The sequence below is a fragment of the Musca vetustissima genome, unplaced genomic scaffold (assembly GCF_032173495.1).
Source record: "Musca vetustissima isolate MV318-11 ecotype Yass unplaced genomic scaffold, APGP_CSIRO_Mvet_v1 utg3283, whole genome shotgun sequence".
Classification (NCBI taxonomy): domain Eukaryota; kingdom Metazoa; phylum Arthropoda; class Insecta; order Diptera; family Muscidae; genus Musca; species Musca vetustissima.
The window spans coordinates 57,858-79,737 of NW_026888655.1; the positions used below are offsets into that span (position 1 = coordinate 57,858).

The 21,880-nt window shown below is 30.5% G+C and overlaps 2 protein-coding genes across 2 annotated transcripts; one reads left to right on the plus strand and one right to left on the minus strand.

The window, feature by feature from the left end:
* Window positions 1-537: 537 nt before the first annotated feature.
* On the minus strand, window positions 538-1,969 carry LOC133336553 (5'-3' exonuclease PLD3-like). Its single transcript, XM_061544836.1, is given in 2 exon segments — window positions 538-771; window positions 773-1,969. Coding segments are annotated over 2 exon segments (1,431 nt in total).
* Window positions 1,970-16,420: 14,451 nt separating this feature from the next.
* LOC133336554 (CD63 antigen) lies at window positions 16,421-17,926 on the plus strand. Its single transcript, XM_061544837.1, has 4 exons — window positions 16,421-16,483; window positions 16,545-16,904; window positions 16,958-17,176; window positions 17,720-17,926. The coding sequence occupies exons 1-4, from the start codon at window positions 16,421-16,423 to the stop codon at window positions 17,783-17,785; spliced, it is 708 nt and encodes a 235-aa protein (XP_061400821.1). The 3' UTR covers window positions 17,786-17,926.
* Window positions 17,927-21,880: the final 3,954 nt, after the last annotated feature.

Genomic DNA, 21,880 nt, shown 5'->3' on the forward strand with positions numbered 1-21,880 from the left:
TTTATACGAGAAACGTGCCAAAATTTGGAACCAACTGTATTATTAGTTTTTGAGTTATCGTGCCCGCCATTCATAAAAACACTGCTTCGAGAATAATGCGTTTAAAGTTCGAGAATCACTCTTGCCATCACTTGATATATATCTTCAAGAGTTCATGAGATTTTCACTTGAAATTTTGTAGGGACATTCTTGAATTAGTGTAGTTTCGAAAAACTAACTAAACTTTTTTAACACCGAGAATGGGGGTCTCCTTAAACCATTTTTAATGCGGATAGGAATCGTTCTTATTATTTTTCCCCCACTGTATTTACCATAGATGCATCTAAATTAGTAATTTTTATAACCAATGCTATAAATGTACATATTTTCTTTATTTCAAAATATTTATAATGTAAAAGAGAAAAAAATCAATACTTTAAAAATTCAATACTACAAATAGATAGCGCACAACCTGTTTGATTTAAATTTATTAATAATATTCATAATAATAACTGCAGTTCTAATACAATAGCGATTGATCAGTTTTCACAAGACGTTTTAGATTTTAAAATTGAAAGCATATTTGCTATTCCAGTCTCTTTCAAATACACTCAATAGATCTTTACGAATTGTTGATGTGTTCTTCACCTCAGATGTATCATCCTGTAAGACCAGACCAATCCCAGCTGTATTTGTGAAATAATCACCCGACCAATTCGACGTTCCAATGTATGCCACATTATCAGTGACCATGTACTTGTTATGATTCACTCGCCCAAATGGAATTTTTGGCTTCGTTGTCGTCAGATGGCACAATGAAACGCTTAATTTGTATGTCAACCTTTGGCAATGATTTTGATAGATCTTGCAAAGATCTCAGGAAATAGTCCTCCGATGGATTAGAGTGTTTCCACCAAGATATGAGTAGTTTAATTTTAATTTTACGATCTATGGCAGCGGAACGCAGTGCATCATCTATAATGGGCCAATAGGTTTTATCCTTAGAGTATATCATCATAGGAATATAGTCCATAACTGCAATATTAACAAATTCCTTGGCAGAAGATATAACCTGCAATATCGCAGAAATATCGTCCACTCTTCCACTGGCTGTAAGTGCTGGTGGAGAACTGGAGAGTAACGCCAGTTGTTTGTATTTATCATTGATCAAGAAATGCATTGGATGTCGAAAATTAAATTCAGTTGCATATTCCGAAGGCCATTGTTCTGGTATGGTAGAGGTGTTGGTACTGAGCATCCAATATTCTTCAAATATTTTCTCCAGGTCGTTGGCCAGTGTTGGACAATTTAGCGCCAATACACCCATTTCTTTAACCTGTGTTAGAGACCTCCAGTCCATGTTTGCACTTCCCAGATAAACGTGCTTGTGATCAGATATCCAAAATTTAGTATGCAATACACCACCTCCCAGCAGGCGAGTGAAATTTAAAGAGCGTACTTCCGCAGCTCCATTTTGTTGCAAGATTTGAGTGTCATAATCGGGTTCCATATCCGAGGGAACACTTTGTGCAATACGGATTTTAATTTTTCCCTCAGTTCCCAAATCCGTTAGACGATTAAATATATCTTCCCCTGGACCAGCAGAAGGATCATTAATGACATCTGAACCGAGCAGAGTCCAATAAAATGATCCGATATTTAGAACGGACTCGGTTGAATTCAAAAGCAACTTCCATGAGTTGTAGGTGGACATGAACTTAGGACTGTTAGATGAAAAATTTAAATGTTCAGGAATACTTTCGACCAATTGAAGATGGCAAGGTTCATAGTCGCCAGTATAGCTATCTAGAGTTTCTAAACGCAGAATTTCTCTCAGATGTTGTTGAAATACAACAACCATTGTAATAGCCGTTAAAATAAAGATTAAAGCGAACAATACATGGTCGGATTTAAATTTTGGTCGAATTCCCTGAGATGTCTGAGCCTTTTCCGGCATGGGCAACTCAACCGATAACTTTTTATATGCCATATTTGATTCAATTCCTTTTTTGGAAAGTGGCATATCCAATAATCTGTAACAAATAAGAAAGAAAAGTACATAAATATGATTTATTATAAATTGTGAGGCTTGGTTATTTTTTTGTCGCAGAAGTTCTTAATAAATATAACAAGAAATCAGAGTGTACAATTATTATTGTTTGGACTTGAACTTTTCCAAAAAGTACCAAAATGACAACGTTTTAGGAGTCGTTTGTTTACTTTAAATTTTGTTAAAAAATAATAAATGTATATTAAAACAACACATTTTAAATGGCCACAACCAAGCTAGCATTTGGAAGATCGTCTTAGAAAAAATCACCCTAGGGAGTCTTTTAGGAGTCCCTTGTTGATTAAAAACTGATTGGCTCACTTGGACGACAAAAAAGGGTCTCGAAAATGACTTCTTCTTATGATTTAAAAGAGTTTAATTTTAAATACAACAACAAAATGTATAACAGTCGCAAAACAATCATCAATGTGTGTAAAAAATGACTATTTTTTCCGTTGTCTATCACCACATTTTGATCAAGCACGCAGATGTTTGAAAAATGAATAAAACTGTATTTTTACAAACCAATACATCATGGTTTAGACCATGATGCAATAATAAGGTGATATATCAATACAAAAACCCATGATGCAATAATAAGGTGATGTATCAAAACAAAAACCTTTGTTTTTGTCTCGACCATCTGTCAAATTTTTCCATATAATATTTCACATGGTTGGCAACATTGTACATAGAATTCAAGTAGAAATTGCACACTTTGACAGTTAATAAAGACATCAGCTGCTCTAAATGGACTACCTATTCATTGTGCCATGCAAAACCTTTGTTTTTGTCTCGACCAACTGTCAAATTTTTTCCTTATAATATTTCACATGGTTGGCAACATTGCACATCGAATTCAAGTAGAAATTACGCAAATGGACTACCTATTCTTTGGTTTAGACGCACCTTTAACATGCCTCTGTAATGAGTAATTCTTTGCGAAAATGTGGGCAAGCAGTAACTGCAGTAAACATTGCGATTTTGGCACACACACACTTTATATGGTGCGGATTTACGAAATCCTGAAAATAAATTAAAATTTGTTTACATCACTTTTAAATAGCATTTTTTTACAAAAGAAAATAATTTTCTTAATAGTAAAGCTAGTAAAAGGGAACCATTTTAAAATAGCACTCAAAGTACAAAATAATTTGAAAAGTTCGGGAACGCCAATATGCCAAAATTAGCAATACTTCAAAATCAACATAACAGCCTGTCAGAAGATGACATTCCTGTTTACTATTTTTACTCGTTCAAATTTCTCAAGTAAAAGGTTTACAAAGAGAATGTCATTTTGTTTTGTGTTCTCTTAACTTTCGTTGACGGTTTTAGAGAAAAAAAGTTGCAAAACTTGTAAAATTATTAGATTCTTTAGGTTTTGGAACGGAACTGAAGTATTGTAAAAAAAAGAAAAGAAGAAATATTTTACCTCAAATTTTCTATTTAAAATAGTTTATCATATTTATTTGATTTAATTTATGGTTTTCCTCGAAATTGTATTTTTAAAGATTCATAGCATATTAAAAAATTGTATGTTTCGCACTTTTCCCTATGTACCAAATGACAATTATTTACATACATATTTCGTTGTCTGCATTTAAAATAAAAAATAATTACTTTTCGCTAAGTGATGCTACAAAATACGCTACAATTGAAATAGATGCCTACCAAAAATATGGCAGCTGTTGAATAATTGAAAATTGTTTTTTTACTTGTAATGAATATTACAATAAATTTAAAACAGCAAATGTTTTATGCGTACTTGACCTTATGTGTATGTATACATATACCAATATACGTATACCAATAAAGCAAGCAAATCTACTTCATTTTGACGATTTATGCAAAGTGTATTTAATAAGGTGTAATAGTACATTTACATTGTACCGGATTTGGTTAACCCAGTGGGTTTCAATTGTCAATTGCATTGTATACATGTCAAATAAATCCACATAGAGTAGGTTAACCCTGTAAAAAAGTTCTAATGTAAATGCCGTTTAAGTGACAATCGTGTGGTTTTAAACTTTTTTCTTTATTGTTTGTAAAGTAAATTGTCAAAAATATTTGTCAACGTTTCATTTCGATTTAAAATATTGTCTTTTGTTTTCGATTATTATTTTTTATTAATAAAAGTGCAATAATAATGAATTTATAGGGACGGAATATTTTTTAATGCCCCAAGTGACGACAAGGAAGCGTGAGCTTAAATCAGTTCTAAATCCGGCCGCTGATTTGTTCCAGATATTTGCCGGAAGTACAACTTGGGTTCCAGATTGCAAATATACATATGTATATGTGTGTTCTTATGATCGATTTAATATCAAAAGGAGATTGTCAAGGAAAAGGAAATCTGCCCCTAAATACCCTATTTCCCTCAAAATGAAGGAAATGGTGTTATATAGCTTGCAAGGTTTATTCATAAGGTTAACAAGGAGGCGAATTCGAAGTCTTCATTGTCTGTCAAATTTATTATTTGAAGAATAAATAAACAAAAAATATTTTTATTCAAACCAAAATATTTGTTGATTAAGCCATGAATTCGCCTAACGGTTAACCTTATCAATAAACCTTGATAGCTTGTATTAGAATTTGTCCATTAGTTTTCTACAATCGCCTGGCTAAATACAACCTTTTTACAATTTAAAATGAGATTCGGTTGCGTAGTCTATTGACATTTTGCTTACGGGTTTGTGGTGTTTGACCGGGAATTTATGTCCTACGATTTTTCTACCAAGAAGCCACTTCTTCGAAAATTATATTGTAATTTAATTGTAATTTCTAATGTAAATGCCGGAGTATTCATATTATGGATAACAAAACCCGCATCCGTACAGAGAAACAAGATACAAAAAAATGAAATATAATATGCATTCTAATTAAAGGTAATATTTTATATAGTCCTTTGCTGTCACAATACCATCAACAAAATGAGCTTTTTAACTCCAGCTGCACATAAACACCATGATTAGGAAATGGGATTATAGAGGTGTGCAGAGAGAAAATGATCGGATGGTAAATTCATAAATGTAAACAAGGGCACCAGTTCACATGCTTGCACAGGGCTAGATTATAACGAGATTAGCCGTATTGTCGTCAAATTTTTACGCGTCCATCCGATATTTTTATATTGATGTATATTCGATAACACGATAACAATTTTTCCTTTATAATATCGAAAAAAATAGTAAAATTTAGTAAATTCTTGCATGGTTGTTGGAATGTCAGTAAACGATAAAAAGTTAACAGTCTAATTGACATAAAACTCTTCGGGTGTGAACATTGCAATAAAGCGAAAAAATGGCTGGAACTGACGAATGTGTAAATAAAGTCCAATATTAAATGTAATCGAACAAATCATCTTAGTTCCGCTTTGAACTATATTCTTATTGCAACTTCAAAAGTCGGCTTATGTATCCCTAATACTTGCCAAAGAAGAAGAAATTTCAGAAGTGTGCAATTCAATCAACAAAAACAACAACAATAACGGAGGACTATAATATTCGCTAATATATATTTCGTAATAAACTGAAATAATTACCTTCTATAAATAAAAAGGTTGTATTTTGTTTGTTTTACTTATATATTTCTAATAATAAATACAAATACATATAGTGAGGATATGAATAATGTGTACATACATACTGTGTCCAGCCCCTGAGTTAGTGTTTGCGAAACAATCCTTGGTGGTGGGAAGGTGTTGTTATGTCCGTGCACTTATAATGGACTGTATTTTATTTGTGGCATTTTTTCTTTTACCGTGCGTTTATCTGCATTTCTGTGTGTTGCTATTTCTTCATATGCAAAAAATATGAAATGTTGCCAGATTTCCGGAATTTGTTTACACGAAAAATAATTTTTGCAAATTCTACCATGATAAGTAAAATGTTAATGGAATATGAATTTAATACGAATGGTAATCCTACGTATGACGATTACGTCCATATACATTCCATGATATAGATTTGTTATTAATAATTTAAGGCCACAAAATTAAATTTTTAACAGATGTAGGCCTTTGTATCGTGAATACAACATACATTTTGCCAAAATGTATACTTCCAGTGGTATGGATTCCAAAGTTTTGCATTTCTCTGATAAAAATTATGCCTTAAATTCGCTTTACGGACACCTCTCAGATCATTTTGAATTTTTTACTACAGGTAGCTCATTTGATGCTGATTACAACAACATAATTTTTTTCGGGGGGAAATCAGTACTTTCCGAGATATGGGGCCCCAAAGTTCCTCTACTTTTTATTAAATATCTTTAGGAATACCAGTCCGAAACGTTTGAATTTTTTACTGCAGATAGTCCTTTTACTGCTGATCACATCACCATCAAAAGGTCTATATCTATGGTAAAAATTTCAAAATGGTCTGAGAGGTGTCCGTAAAGTGAATTTGTCCCTTTTTATCAATACGCATGTTTGCTATTTTGTCTTGGTTTATATTTAAGTGGTTTCGAATATTTAAAAATACTTTATTATTAATCTTTCTATCCAGTGAAGGGTTATGGTGATGGCAATCTTCACCATACCAATTATTTCCTAACAAAATATTTAACATTTTATTTTTGGTTGAAAGAGCCTCGATGAGTCTTTAGTTGATATAGCGATAAACGACCGATTTCAAGTTTTTCATTTTTATTTTTGCAATTGATTTCCTTGTAATAAAAAATTTAAACAAATGTAAGAAAGGTTTCTAGTTTATGTTCCTGTTAATTTGAAAGCGATTTCTGAAAATGTTTGATTTAAAAAAAAAATTACATTATAATGCAGGGTTTTGTTGATTTTTTTGTATAAATGGGTGCTGGTAAATTAATATTTTTTCTACATTTTGAGCATCAAATCTCTCATAATTTTTTTTTCAACCTAAAAGAAAAAGTCATGCAATAAAGTTTTAAACATTTTAGTATGTAATAAAATCTCGCAAATCCGGACAATTGCACCACCCAATTCGGTTTCCAATTTTTTCGGATTATCGAGGTTTCATTAAAAAAGTTTTATGTTTTTAATAAAACATAGAATTATCCATTGCGTCGTAATGAAGGTTTCGGATTTCAATCCTCGTCCTTGTCGTGGGATCCTCGTCGACGCAAGCGAAGCTGCTTCTTGCGTTTGTAATTAATGACTTTCTGTATGAAATGTCGAAATCGGCACAACAATACATGGACAGGAAAACAAATAAATCGGTCGGCAGCTTCATCAAAACATGAACCAACAGTAAAATACTTTTTTGATACGACCTCCTAACCATTAAATATTTTAAATTGGAAATAAAAGAAGGGATTCATAATATAAGAATACCAAAACTTCTGCTAATTGGAACACTTCCTAATACTTTTGCGAAAAAAGTGTACCTCAAATTACTTTGATTTGGCCACGTTGATACGTAAAATATGTGGCCCACATACAAAAACTGTGGTCATGCCCCATTCGCTTCAATGCTGTTTGTTTGAAAGTATCGATTTATTTCAAATTGGGTCAAAACTAAATTACCAATATTTAAATGTGTATTTACAGCTGCTCGTACACACGAACAAACATTACCATGTTAAAGCAATTTAAAATGATGACACTATAGAGCGGCATACTCTCGTTGTCATTATTTGCTCTCGTATAGCTTCAACAACAACAAGAACCCCACTGTTGGAATCTAATGTATTTGCCTCAGCTTTTTTCGCAATATATTTATTTTTTCTTTCGTGCAATTACATGCAAGTCAACCATGTTAAGGGAACCATTGCAGCTGATTAATTTGTTTTGACCTATATATAATATATCATATTGGAATACACATCTACATTCGTTTAAGGCACTTTTACTTGTAAATTTTCACTATGGTTTAAAACTCAGCCAAAATTTATTGTTTATTTTTTTATTATCCAATCCAATCTTTGAAAGTAATGAATAACGATTGGAAGTTTATTTCCAAGTAGCAAAATAGATTAATGTTCTGTTACTGAACCTGCAATATGATTGTAATTTCCGACAAAAGATTAAAAAAATAATTATCAATGAAAACGAATGATCGTGGAAGAATAATATATTAATGGAAGGTATATAGTGCCCAAGGCAGTCATTTTAATTGCTTTTCAATTGTAATTACTAAAACAAATGTAAAAATGGCAGTTTCTTCTGGGATACCATTTGTATTTTGTTATTGCAAAATAGTCATGTGTAATCTTTATATATTCCTTATACACTAAAAACTCTTTCAATATAGGTGTATACAAAGTTGCCGTTTTTCTGGTGTTAAGCAACTCGATATTCATAGAAAATACTCTTAGAACATCATAACATTAGTAGGAACTTACACATGAAACATTTGTGATCTATTCTGTTGCAACTATGCTAAGTTCTCAAGAAAGGGAGGTAAGAAGAATGAGAATAATGGGGATTCATAAGGGAATCGTAAAGAGCTGCAGCAGAGTTTTTTTACTAAAAAAGTACACAACAAAAAATCGTAATTCGTATAAAAGAAAAAATGCGATGTTGTACGGGCGCTATGTCAAAGCTTGATCCTTTATTGAATGTGTATTGCTAAGACGTTTCTATTGATTGAGCTTTTTAATAACTAATTACTGCTTTCACACAGAAAAAAAAATCATGTAAAATCAATTAAAATCATGTTGATTCAACTTTTTTTCCTAACGATTTTGCTTCTTATCGTTTCATGTTGATTCAACATGATTTTACAGTAAAATTTTAACAACATTTTGTCGTTTTAAAATAACAAGAAATCATGTTAATTTAACTGTGTTGTTCTGTAGAATCAATGCGATTATCATTTTGAAATAATGGGAACTTCTTATTAAATCAATATGTTTAAAAGTTAAAATAACATGAAATTCATGTTGAATCAATACGAATGTAATGTTGAATTAACTATGAAATCATTTAAAATTTCTATGACTGTCATATTAAACTAACATGAAAACATGTTAAAATTATATGAAAACCACGTTGAAACTACTTGGAATTTCATGTTGAAATAACATTGGTTCATGTCCTAAAAATATTTATATACATACCATTTATATCCATATCTAAAATTTAATTAAAAATCAATTATTTGTTATGTATGTTTCGGTTATATTTCAATTTCAATTTATTTCATAAACGAGAATCTAGCCCAAAGGGCCAAAAGCGATTCAAAAAACAACAAAAAATAAACTACTCCAAAAGCTTAAAACTAACAGTGTATTAGCTTAATGTTATCTTAACGACTATTCAGTTGGAGGGGTTCAGAACCATTGTACTTCAAAAACATTTTTATTATTATTCCATTATTTGATGCAGCGACCTATCACATAGGGCAAAGGACTTCAATATTATATCTACTCTCAACCACTAAATTCAATTTACAGGTTCAAATATCTTATTATTATATCACAATTATCAATTAAAAAAAAAATAAAAAAAATAATATATTATATTTAAATTTATTTAAATGTTGAAATCAGTTATGCAATAAAAACACAAACAAATAAGCAAAACCTATGAATTTAAGATGAATTGAGGTTGAAGTAATCGTATAAATGAGTTCGATAACATTTTAAGGAAGAGTTAAATGTTTTAAGAGAAGGCGGTAAGGTGTTAAAAATTCTAGAAATTCGTACAAAAAAGGCTTTTTCCAATAAAGGACACAAACGCGGAACAAGTATTTGTATGTTTCTAACAGATCTAGAAAACATAAACAAATCAACTACAGAGGAAGGAGTCTGCAACTTAAATACCTTATAGAACAACAACATTGACCTTAAACTCACAAAACTTTCAAAGGTACAACCGAGGAACTCTTTAACGTAAGGAGAAATGTGATCACGACGTTTAACACAATATACATATCGCATAACCCTATGGAACAATAGTTTAATTTTACGTAAAACATATCCACAACAACCCCCAAAAATCTCAATACAATACAAAAAATTTGGCATAATCAATGCATGGGCCAATTGAATTCTAATGCTCTTAGGCGGAGCCATATCCAAAGAGTACAACTTTCTTAAAATAAAGTTTACCTTGGACACCAAAGAATTAACATGCACATCAAACACCAAACTACTATCAAGAAACAAACCAAGACATTTCATAGAGTTTACAACATTTATAAAATTATTATAAATGGAAACATTTACTGAATTCTCTTGCAAGTTCCCAAAAAACATAACTTTACTCTTACGTGTATTAATTGAAAGTCCGTTTGCAGATAACCACGTTACTAACACATTGATATTAAAATGTATAGAGGACTGCAAAACATCTAAAAACACATATTCTCCTTTAAACAAAATCTGCAAGTCATCAGCAAATGCAAATGACATGCAGCACCTACTACTAATACAACTTAGCAAATCATTAACATACATAACAAACAATAGAGGCCCAAGTACAGACCCCTGGGGTACACCACTACTCACAGGGAGCATTCCAGAAACAACATTCCTACAACAAACATACTGCTTCCTTCCAAACAAATACGACGAAATAAGCTTACAAGCTGAGGACGAAAAATTGAACAAACGATGCAATTTTCTTATTAAATTAGCGTGATTAATTTTGTCAAAGGCTTTCTCTAAGTCTACTGACAACAACACACAACAACCTCCCGTACCAACAGTCTTCCTTATATTGTCAGTCAATCCAACGAGAAGAGATGCAGTGCCGCGATTACTCCTAAACCCATACTGGTCTCATGTAATAGAGAATTTTCACCAATATAAACTAGCATTTGATCTTTCATGACATACTCAACCATTTTAGAAAGAATCGGCATTATAGATATAGGCCTATATTCACTAGAATCACCATCCTTTTTTTTGAATTGGCACTATTTTTGCAATTTTCCACATCTCTGGAAACACAGACATTGTTAACATAGAATTGACAACGTGCAACAAAAATTGACCAACAAGGGGGAAAACAAGTTTTAGAAATTTTAGCTGAAATCCATCATAACCAACTGCCGTGGACTTGATTTTATTGAAAGCATCAACAATCTCAGCATAATCAATTGCACGAAAGGAAAAACCATCAAAAGCATCAACAGGAATACAAGAAACATCAAAAACATCTACGGATTGATTCGAAACAAAAGCTGAATTCAGAGCCTCAACATCAACATTCCCGACTTCTCTGTCATCAGTACACAAACCGTTTTTATTTAAAATTGACCACACTTCCTTTGTGGATTTATTAGCAAACATATCCCTATGAGCAATAAATTTTAGTTTTCTTATAGTTTTTTTGGCTCGGTTACGACAGCGACAAAACAATTTCCAATTTTCAACACTTTTGTCCCGAAGATAGGACCTATAAGAAATGTCACGAAGAGACAAGTGATACCGAATTTCAGCAGACTTAAACCAGTCATCTTTATTAATTTTACAAAATCTCCTTTTGACAGGAACTACACTATACAAGTGCCGAAGACCACAGTTCAATATATCAAGCTGGGCATCAACATCTGCCACAGAATAAAGCTCACCAAAGTTGTATGTATTAAAGGCGCTGGAAAGCGCCACATAAAGTTTAGAAATATTTGTTTCTTAAATATATTTTACGATTATTAATAGGAAATAGATGTAAAGGAGGACTTGTAAATTCATGGAGTTCTTTTAAAAATATTTTATCCGTTAACCATGGTACAATTATAAAAGGCAACAGCAAATCCCAGCTGATTTGATTCCAACGTAATACTAGTGTCAATATGAATTTTACATTTTTTTAAAAAAAATCACCCAACAGGAAAATTGGGAACGCATACAATTTGTAATTATTCTTTATTAAATGTTTGTAATTGAAAGTCGTAATATAATAAAACTTTTATAAATTTTTCATTTTAGCAAATGTAACTCAGCCAATACTCAACCGATTTACCAAATATATATCTTGTTTGAAAGGAAAAACGAAAGAAAAAAATAATAATATAAATCCGTTATAAAGCAAATAAGTTATTCAAGTTTCAAATGGAAAATCCATGAAACCACGTTTTTCTCTATATTTACCGTTATAAAATTAAATTTTTCGTGTCGCACAGTGTTATAAAAGGCAACAGCAAATCCCAGCTGATTTGATTCCAACGTAATACTAGTGTCAATATGAATTTGACATTTTTTTAAAAAAAATCACCCAACAGGAAAATTGGGAACGCATACAATTTGTAATTATTCTTTATTAAATGTGCTCCCGTATTCAACTTACTCAATCTGCCTGCTGGGAAAGTTTGACGAAGCAAATCTTTCTTCAAGGAACATCTCGCTATTCCCTGCATTATCATATGTTTTACACATTTCAAAATAAAGATAATTTGATGATAATTTGTTTGTTTACATATTTCTGCCAAATGAGTTGACACTACAAACAACAAATTTCCATGTGGTTGCTGTATCATTTTTTGTACAACAACACTTGCTGTTACCTTCTATTATTATACCATGTCCGTTAACTTGCCTACAACGTACGATTGGAATGTTCGAACATATTACATAAATTGTGGAATGAACTTTTGTAATATAGGCAATTTTATACAAAGAAAGAAATTCTGTTTTGATTGCTATATAATAATTGTTTCTATAAAGTCTTCTTGCGATAATTAATTCATTATGAAACACAACATTACCAACATTAATGTTTAAATTATTAAACATATGTTCATACTCATCAATGGGTTCAATTATATAACTATCATTTAATTCAAGAATATGACAACCTTTTATTACATATGAAACAAGACAACATTTTGAATTAATTTTTTAAATCTTTTAAAAAATTAAGCAAAGTGCCAATGCTTGGTAACTGTTGATCTTGAACGGGTTTTATTTCATAAAAATATTCTTGAATAAAAAAACCATGGACCTTCACATCCTTTTGGATATTCCAACGATAACGTATGTATTATTTTAAAGCTTGTATCTAAGCATTTCAAAAACGATCCAAATTTTAAAAGTGTATTATCAAAATATACGTAAAATTTCTCAAGATTATAAATACTATGGCCTACAACTATTATAAATGGTTGTATAGTCAACCCCCTATTGTAATATTTTTCTTCAATTACAGATATTACCTTTTCATAATCATTTATTGATACTATATGGACAACGAAGCTCTCGATAGCATCTGCTATAGAAAATTTTTTGGAATTCTTGCCAGATTTGTCCGAAGAACAAGCGTTTGGTAAAATTACAGCATTAAGTAGAATTGCATGTATACAGCCTAAAGAGCCTTGTAAAAAAATTGTGAATTAATAAAAAGTAGACACAATTTATGTGATTATACGATACTAACTTTGGTCAGAAATACCCTTTGCATTTGTAAGAACTTCTTTCGATTTTTTGTCTTTTATGTGGAGATTATAATAACTGCCAATTTTGTTCATGAACACACTTCATTTACTCAAAAAAGGTGAGTTTTGTTTGGATGCAGAATCTCAGTCTATATTAATCTGAAATAATAATAAAAATAACAACAATTTATCTTTGTTGATTGAAACATGATTTGATTGTAATGCTTACTAGTTCGTCAGCTCTGCTATTAGTATATAATGGCCAATCGCTAAGGAATTCGTAATTATTACCAGACGACTTCAGTTCGCTTTGCCTTAATGAAAATGTCCTTTGCCACATGTCTTTAACTTCATCCCAGTTAGAACAATCCCTTGGCAATGAAGCTTTTAAAGTTTGTAGAACTGGTGCGTCAACTTGTGAACAAGTATTCTCGGGGATTGTATATGAAACTTCAAAATGATCTTTGTTTGAGCCTATTGAACGCAATCGCTTGAAAAAATGATGTATATTACAAAAACGATAAACTATGATTTGAAATTTTACCTTAGACAGCTTAAAATTAGCAATTATTGTTGATAATGATGAAACCGGCGATGGTGTTGTACTAACATTAGATTGATCTTATAACCAAGAGACTACTTTATTGGCAATCGTTTGAGACAAGGTATCGTCATCAATGCTATACTGTAGAAAATGAAAACAAAATATTTGAAATAAATAAAATGAAAACATGATTAAGAATGATTTTCCTTACTTCAGTTTTTCTCCAACAGAACAACTTTTCCCGGAAACAAGCACGAAGGCCTATTGGTGGTATAGCTTCCTTTATGTCCTCCTTTGATAGATATTTTATATGTAATTTTAGATCCTATATAATTATTGAAAAATGTTCTTTAGATAGTATCAAAAATATGTTAAATATATATATAAACAGAGAGAAGAGTCTTCCAAACGCATGAACTGAAGAGTTCTTGTATATTTAGTAACAAAAACAACAATGTTGCGTAAAATATAATTATTACAAATTATTCGGTTCGCTCTGTTTATGTTGATCATATTTATATACTTTCTTTCTAATTGGGAACACTGACTCGTACTTTGAATATCTGGAATGGTTATTATAATATTTTCGTTTTCGTCACTCAATAAATTAATGTTATCTCGGCTAAAATTTTGCACAACACATGCCAAATTTATATTATTATTGTCCGCTTCAGACATAATTGCATTTTAAAGAATTAAATTCACTTAATATGTGCAGCACTTTACTTTTCCACGCGGTATACGCCTTAACACTCTAATAAATGCTATACGAATGGAATTTTTGTTAAATATTCGGCATATTCATTTCATTTCAACATTGTTTCATGTTGTTTTAACAATCCACAACTTTAATTTAATCTTTTTCCAGTTAGCATTTACATTTCACAATATTAATTTAACATGATTGAAATGTTGTTTCAACATGAGTCAATGTTATTTAATTGTTAAAATAGAAGAATGTCATTTTATAACTATTAATTTTACTATTTTTTCAATTTTAATTTCACAATGGTAATTGTTATTTTAACTAGTGACAATATTAACTTAACATGATTGAAATGTTGTTTCAACATGAGTCAATGTTATTTAATTTTTAAAATAGAAAAATGTCATTTCAACATTCATAACTATTAATTTTACTATTGTCACAATGTTAATTTAACATGAAAATTTGTTATTTTTATTATAAAAATTCATCTATGGAAATTCAACATTGTCTACTGTTATTTTAACTATGAAAAATGTTAAAATAAATATGGGCAATTTTATTTTAAAGTAAAAAATTTGAAATCAACAACGTTAAATATTAAATTAACATGTTTTACTGTTGATTTTATATGAAACAAAGTTAAAATAAAATGTTTCTAAAAAATTACATCGATGTAAAATCAAAATTTTGCAATGTTGATTTTACATTCGCTTTTTTCCTGTGTGTTCTTGAATGAAAAACCGGTTCAAAACGTTCGAAGCACCAAAAATTCTCTGGCGAGAATTATTATGAAGCGACATAAGAAAGGATAATTCAGATAACACATGTCCAATCCGTATAATCAGTTACCGTGATTCAGTGGCTATGATCGATATTGATAATTGTTTGTATCCAAAACGCAAACAAAAGATCCTAAAATCGTGAACGTGCAAAATGTTTGAGCTTTAATCAAAGATTATGAACTCTATCATGATTTGCGTAGGCATTACTGAATCGATTTAAATTATACCATTAACCAATTTTAGGAAAATTTTAATTTTAAAATTTGATAAAAGACGAAAGTTATTGATATATTCAAGAGTATATAAAATAGGACCATCCAACTAATCTCTGTTGAATCCTCAGGAACTTTTCTTTTGTTAACATTCTTTACTGACAAAATAAAATATACATTTAGGCAAATGAATCTAATCAATATGATTAAAATAGCAATTTTGATCCCTACCCTCCTTCCACAAGAACAATATTCTGTGGTATACAATTCGTTGAAAAGGGTTGAGATAAGGTTGACGGACGAGGCTTCGACGAAAACCTTCAACTATCCAATACATCATAAAACGATACATGTGTGAAGTGTACGACGAGGGGTGGGCGAGTGTATTTGTAAGTTGGGGTTTCAATGTGGTCGAAGAGGATTTAATTTTTTTTTTTTGTCATTGTCTTCGTGAAATTTTGCCTTACGGATGAAGAGTGCTCCACTAACGACTGGTATTGATTTATTATTGGCGCGGGTAGCTTCAATTGTTGTAGACTATGTCGTAGCGCATACCCAAGCCAACGAGAATAATTGAATGTGTCTGCTTGTCACCCATAGGGAGGGTGTGTGCTCGTATATTTTATTTGCTACATATTGCGGTTATTGCTTATTTGAACCACTTTTTACGGTATGCGTGAACAAGTGGTACTACGTATCGAGCAGTGGAAGAGAATATAAGTAAAATCGAATTGTCGCGGAAGTGCTACACGTTATAAATATTATTTAAGTAAATGTCTTACAATGAACGCTTAAGATATATCTAATAAAAAATTAAAATATTTTCTTTTATACAGATCGATTTACAAATATGGCATCTGGAGGAGTAACATGTGTCAAATTTTTGACATTCTTCTGCAATTTATGTTTTGCCGTAAGTATTTGACTGAGTCGTGGGTCAGAGGTCACATTTTAATTGGTCGATTCATTTTTAGCTTTCGGGCATACTGATTTTATTGATCGGAGCAATGGTGCAATTCAACTATGCCCACTATTCAAACTTTGTTAGTGATCACATATGGACAGCGCCAATAATTTTGATGATTGTGGGATCGTTGGTGGCATTTATCTGCTTCATGGGGTGTTGTGGTGCTTTAAAGGAAAACAGCTGCATGATCCTGTCGTTTGTCATCTTGGCGTTGATAGTATTTTTCCTTGAGATAGGGTTGGGTATAGCGGGCTATATCAAACATACTGGTCTCAAACAAATGATGGAAAGTCAATTCAATGTAACCATGGATGAATATAATGATCGTAAAGACTATCGTGATGCATGGACTCTATTACAAACCGAGGTAAGTTGGCGAGTATTGGCTAATACATTTCGATATAACATTTCAATTTCTAGTTGGGATGTTGTGGAATTAAAGGACCCGCCGATTGGGAACAGGTTTTCACTAACAAAACCATCCCATCGTCTTGTTGTCAGATGATTAACCTTAATGAAGCTGATGTCTGTACCGTTGCTCATGCTAATTCAGATGGATGTTTGCAGAAGCTCTTGAATATTTTAGATTCCAAAACCTTAGTATTGGCTGGAGTTGTTTTGGGAGTTGCTGGCGTTCAGGTAAAAAGATGAGATAATTTTAAATTTGGTAGTATTTATCGATTTTATATAAACTAAATATTTTTTTTATAAAATGATTGACTTCATGTTCTATTCTCTGTGAATTTAATATCCACCCCAAGGTTTATTCATAAGATTAGCAAGCAGGCGAATTCATGCCTCAGTCTTCTCTTGCTGCCAACATTTTAATCGCGAAATGCCAACCAGAACAGGATAAAAATAACTTTAAACTTTTTACTGATTAATAGTTAATCTTTTCTGCATTTTTCAATATTCACAACAATTCAGCTTGTCAGGAAATTAATTAGAAAAGCAGAAATATTACGTAGTTTTAAATTTTGACTTTGTAACAGAATAAAAGAAAAATATTTTACAAAATTTTAAGTAGTACTAAATTGTACATAATACCGCCAATAAACGACTATGACGACCAATTATTATTTCATGATGATTATTATTTTCTCCACCCTTCTAAATTTGACGATAGTAATAATATTGTCCGTTGCATTTATTTATCTAAATATGTATGTATTTATTTTTCAGTTTCTTACCATTCTGTTTGCCTGCTGCTTGTATCGGTCGTTTCGGAGAAGCTACCAAACCGTTTGAATTACGTAGCCAAGATCCATTATGTCGAATATAAGACGGATACAACGATGTACTACTGTTCATCTCTGGCTGAAATACGATTGATAATCACTCGTATCTTAAAATTACCAAACAGGCAATTTTTAAAACCGAATTTGGAGAAGAAAAAACCATAGTTACGTAGAATAATCTTTCACTTTGCATAGTAATTAACAAATGTACTTTTATACACGCCCATTCTCTCACGCATACATACAATATATACAGATATAAACATGGAAATCGTACCTAAAGTAGGTAACTTATCGTTAAGTCGTTGTATTTAATTATATGTAAACACATGACTTTGTGCACACAAGAAATCCCTAACTCTCTATTTTGCCAAATTTCCCAATTTATTTGGAAACTTAACGTCCACATTCCCTGTGATATTGTTTATGAAAATTTATTTATCAAGTTAGCATTATTTTTTCTATTCAAATGTTTCTATATTTATAAGATTAACTGCCGAGTTCGAGTGAGTTGCCATCAGTAATATATTTTCGATAGACACGAAATAAAAATGAATGGTATATTTTCGCTCGAATTATTTCGATTTATTTTTGTTTTACAGAAACAGACTGAAAAGAATATAAAGAACTATTTGGAAATTTATTTAAAGCCTATGTTAGGCAACCGTATATTACAATCAATGAATTTATTGATTGAATTGCTCAATGTGAATTTGAAACTTGCTCAACCGGCATTTTTTTCTTTACATGTTTTTATGTTTAGTATGTTGTCTAAATTTATATGTTATATATATTTTTCCTCTTTATGCACTGGCCCGACTGTGCGAGTGTGTTATGTATGTATCTATTATTATAATTATTTATTTTTTCGTAGCTCTAAACACAATTTTCTCATATATATTTAAATATAATAATAACTACAACACTTTTAAATTCATGAAAAAAGATCCCTGAAAATAAACGCAAATCAAATGTCTGAATAAATATTGAATATATATATATATATATATATATATATATATAATTTTTATCGAAATTTTAATTACAAACAAAAAATATATATGTACATTTAAATTGATATTGATAAATTAGTACATGTTATTGTGAATTCAACATTGAAAGTGAGAATAATAATTAAAGTTGATATCGAGATTAGCTTTAAGAAATCATCGAAATTGAATAAGTGTGTGGACTCACACCAATTATGAAAATAGAAATAAGCTTGATTATTTGGCATTTAGTACACCATTTTCAATACGACCATTATATTTTTTACATCATATTCCAAACAACAAGGTATACAATATATTGCCAAACGATTTGACCACCTTAAATAAAGAAATGTCTAAAATCGGATTCTGACAGTAAAAAGATGTTCGATTAAACAATCTGTTTAAGTAAAATATTAATGCAAAATTATGTGGAATAGAATACAAATTCATTGACGATATTAAACGTAGAATAAGAAACTTTATGAAATCTATTCATGAACAAAAACAAATTTTTGAATATAAGCTCGGAATATTTATAGTGGGATTTCTTAAAACTTTTGGAATAATACAATAGTTCGACTTTGTGAACAAGTTAATCTTGCATTTTTTTATTAAAACTATATAAAATATATACTTTAATATGAATATATACATACATATATATGTGACAAATTACTTTTTTAATGTTTGTAAAAACAGCAACTTTGCAGCACTGAATAAAAATATTTTATTAAACATTTCAAAACAGGTATTTTTATTGTTATAACATACTTGTAAAGAGGGTTAAACAGCTATATATATACTAACAGCGATCAAACTCAGAAAAAAATTTAAGTCATAAACTGCATTTTCTATTGAAATTCTTACGTTTGAATCTTTATTGGTCTGTTCCTGTACTCCAAGAAAAATTAATATCGTAATAAAAAATTGTATATATTATCGCACGTTCTGAACAGAAGAGATTATATTAATCAGTAATTTTGCTCTGTTTCAGAACCTGAATCGATTTGTTATTATTTTAGTTTTGTTTATTCACAATAATTTTAAAAACCACTTTTAAGACATTAATAGTCTACAATTAATACACTTATACAAAAAAATAATATATATTAATTCTCCACACGTCAACAAAAATGACAAGGAAGTACATTTTAACAATCACGATAACCATCGCGGCCCTGAGTTATAAATGTACATTTCACTATTACAATAAAACTACCACATTAACCATTTCAAATAAAAACAGGGAAATCGAAAAAAAATATGTAATAGAGCAACATGTTCAGCCTTATTCTGGATGTCAATTCCACGTGAATTTACTCGCTCTTCCTCTTCGACTTATTCTGAACAACATTTTCCTGTGATTTTTTCACATTCTCGCTTTCTCCTTATTCTGAATGAAGTTCGAAAGCGAAAAAATCCGCTTTGGGGAAAAATTAGGTATTCTGGATTACAGGGAGTAGGAGAATAATATGAAATTTTGTGCGAAATTTTTCCCTAATAAATTCAAAGGGAGCTGACTACAAAAAACATATGTATTGAATATTTTTATGAAAAATATTTACACAATACTTGTTCTATGACGATTTAGAATATTATAAATTATAGTAAGCAATTTTTTAACGGGAAAACAACCAGCCTTATTCTGGATATTCGCTGGGAGATATCTCGCATACACAAAAATTTTCGCTTTCACATTCTCGCCTTATTCTGAATGAATAGGGAGACGCAAAAAATGCGAGATGCGGTTTCGAGTTTTCGAAAATGGTGGTTGAAAAAAAGATTCGTGTTGCCATATTATAATTTAAGTTGTAATGTGTGTTGCCATATTGTAATTTAAGTTGTAATGTATGTTGCCCCATTGTATTTTAATTGTGTAATATTTTTCAATATTTTATTTATTGATTATTTTATTAAAAATTGTTACTTGTTATTGTTGTTTAAACTTTATAACAATACAAATGTGAAATATCAATAATCAGCTTTATAAATGCTTTGTAATTAAAAGAAAATTAATTAAAGTTTGAAAATATGGCAACCTACAATATGACATGTGAAACAGCTGTTCATTGTTTTGATGCAATTTGGTACAACAACTACAATAGATTAAAAATAAAAAAAACATTTTTTATGATGGCAAAAACACAGGCACATAATTGTGTGCCTTTTAATTTAATTTCCATATTTTATCTCTCCAAATTCTTAAAGTGACCTACTCCTTTATTTCTTCCTTCAAATAATGCAAACGATAATTTAAAAAAATATATATTTTTTGTAGTTTTTTTTTGCGTTGTTTCATAATTTGTATTTAAGTTTTCACTGTTAAGCGGCTTTTCTTTCTTGAGAGACAGATCCTCACCCAAAATGTCTGTTTTTCGCCTCCCAAATGCATCAAACTCGACTTAAATATTCATTATTACCTTTAAACATTCCTTGGCGATATTTGGTTCAGCATGCATCATTATCAATAGGATTTCCAAAGGCATTTTATTTGCTGTTTTCCAGATAAATATTTGCTTATTATCATTTATAATATTCTAAATCGTCATAGAATAAGTATTGTGTTAATATTTTTCATAAAGATATTTATAACTTATGTTTTTGTAGTCAACTCACTTTGAATTTATTAGCGAAAAATTTCGCACAAAATTTCATCTCATTCTCCTACTCCCTGTAATCCAGAATACCTAATTTTTCCCCAAAGCGAATTTTTTCGCTTTCGAACTTCATTCAGAATAAGGCGAAAACGAGAATGAGAAAAAATTCACACAAAAATGTTGTTCAGAATAAGACGAAGGGGAAGAGCGAGTAAATTCACATGGAATTGACATCCTGAATAAGGCTGAACAAAAAAATGTCATTTGAAATCCTATTGATAACGATGCATGCTGAACCAAATATTGCCAAGGAATGTATAAAGGTAATAAAGAATATTTAAGTCGAGTTTTGAATGCGAGGTGAGGATCTCTCTGTCTCTCAAGAAAAAAATTTTAAAAATTATGGAAAAACCAAATTTGCCTTATGAGCTGCATAACAGTGAAAAACTTAAATAAAAATTATGAAAGAACTAAAATAAATTAAAAAAAAATATTTTTTGTTCTTTCAAAATTATC